This window comes from Aphanomyces invadans (assembly GCF_000520115.1).
Source record: "Aphanomyces invadans strain NJM9701 unplaced genomic scaffold supercont1.64, whole genome shotgun sequence".
Lineage (NCBI taxonomy): Eukaryota > Oomycota > Saprolegniomycetes > Saprolegniales > Verrucalvaceae > Aphanomyces > Aphanomyces invadans.
This window is the reverse complement of record NW_008580209.1, coordinates 67,661-68,813: the sequence shown is the minus strand read 5'-3', so window position 1 is coordinate 68,813 and position 1,153 is coordinate 67,661. Positions and strand designations below refer to the sequence as shown.

Here is a 1,153-nt window from a genome sequence, read left to right as displayed (position 1 = left end):
CTCTGTCTGCTAGCTGGCCACGGACCAGCAGATACCGATGATTGAACAAGGGAGCGGTATAATCTTCTACAACCTTGAGATCACGAAGCGAGCTTGTTGGATGAATTGTAGCGGCGACACCAGGAGCTCGTGGAAAAGCAAGGTGATCGACAGAACCAATGGCCAGCGGCGTTGGTGACTTCTCGCCAGAGGCGTGCGGCGGCGGCTTGAGAATGTACACGTTGGGGAAGCGAGTTTCTTGGTAAAAGGCCATGTCGTGCGACTGTGAGAACTTGTGAAGCCTCTACGCGACCTTCTGCGTGATGCTGTTCGTGTTGAGCGATACGATGGAAAGAGACGGGAGCTGGGTTGGTACGTTGGTGCGCACTGCGGTGGTAGCGGAGACCACCTTAGTTCTGGCTGAGCATGTTCCTCATGACCTCGAGAGTCATCTCAGAGCACAACGAGTTCGGGTGCCGTTGGTGGACCCGCTCCAACAGCCAGTTGGCCGAATCCTTGTAGAACGTTGGGGGGTCCCTCATCCATTTGTTGAGCACCTCAGATTGCAACAAAGTCAGCAGCGTGTGGTCCGTGTGCATCCCACGACGTTTGTACAGGCGTGTCAAATTGTTCTTGGTAAGCCCATAACTCGATCATAATGCAGTCAGCCAACGGCCGAGCTCGTGCCTGCCTCTACGCTTGCCGGGTGAGGGTGCAAGTGCATCCAGGTCATCGTCTAGCGTAATGTTGAAGTCGCCGCCAACGAGATGAAGATCATCGGCGTCAAAGTCGCGCGGCAATGCGTCAAAGAACGCCTGCCGCTCTGACGCTTCGGCTGGCGCGTAAATGTTGTGCAAAAAGACCACTCTGTCTGCTAGCTGGCCACGGACCAGCAGATACCGATGATTGAACAAGGGAGCGGTATAATCTTCTACAACCTTGAGATCACGAAGCGAGCTTGTTGGATGAATTGTAGCGGCGACACCAGGAGCTCGTGGAAAAGCAAGGTGATCGACAGAACCAATGGCCAGCGGCGTTGGTGACTTCTCGCCAGAGGCGTGCGGCGGCGGCTTGAGAATGTACACGTTGGGGAAGCGAGTTTCTTGGTAAAAGGCCATGTCGTGCGACTGTGAGAACTTGTGAAGCCTCTACGCGACCTTCTGCGTGATGCTGT

At 55.0% G+C, this 1,153-nt stretch overlaps 1 protein-coding gene across 1 annotated transcript; it reads right to left on the bottom strand.

Annotated features, from left to right (window-relative positions):
* Positions 1 to 632: 632 nt before the first annotated feature.
* H310_14238 (hypothetical protein) lies at positions 633 to 1,097 on the bottom strand (the record flags this gene model as incomplete). Its single annotated transcript, XM_008882049.1, has 1 exon — positions 633 to 1,097. The coding sequence occupies one exon, from the start codon at positions 1,095 to 1,097 to the stop codon at positions 633 to 635; it is 465 nt and encodes a 154-aa protein (XP_008880271.1).
* Between the last annotated feature and the right edge of the window lie 56 nt (positions 1,098 to 1,153).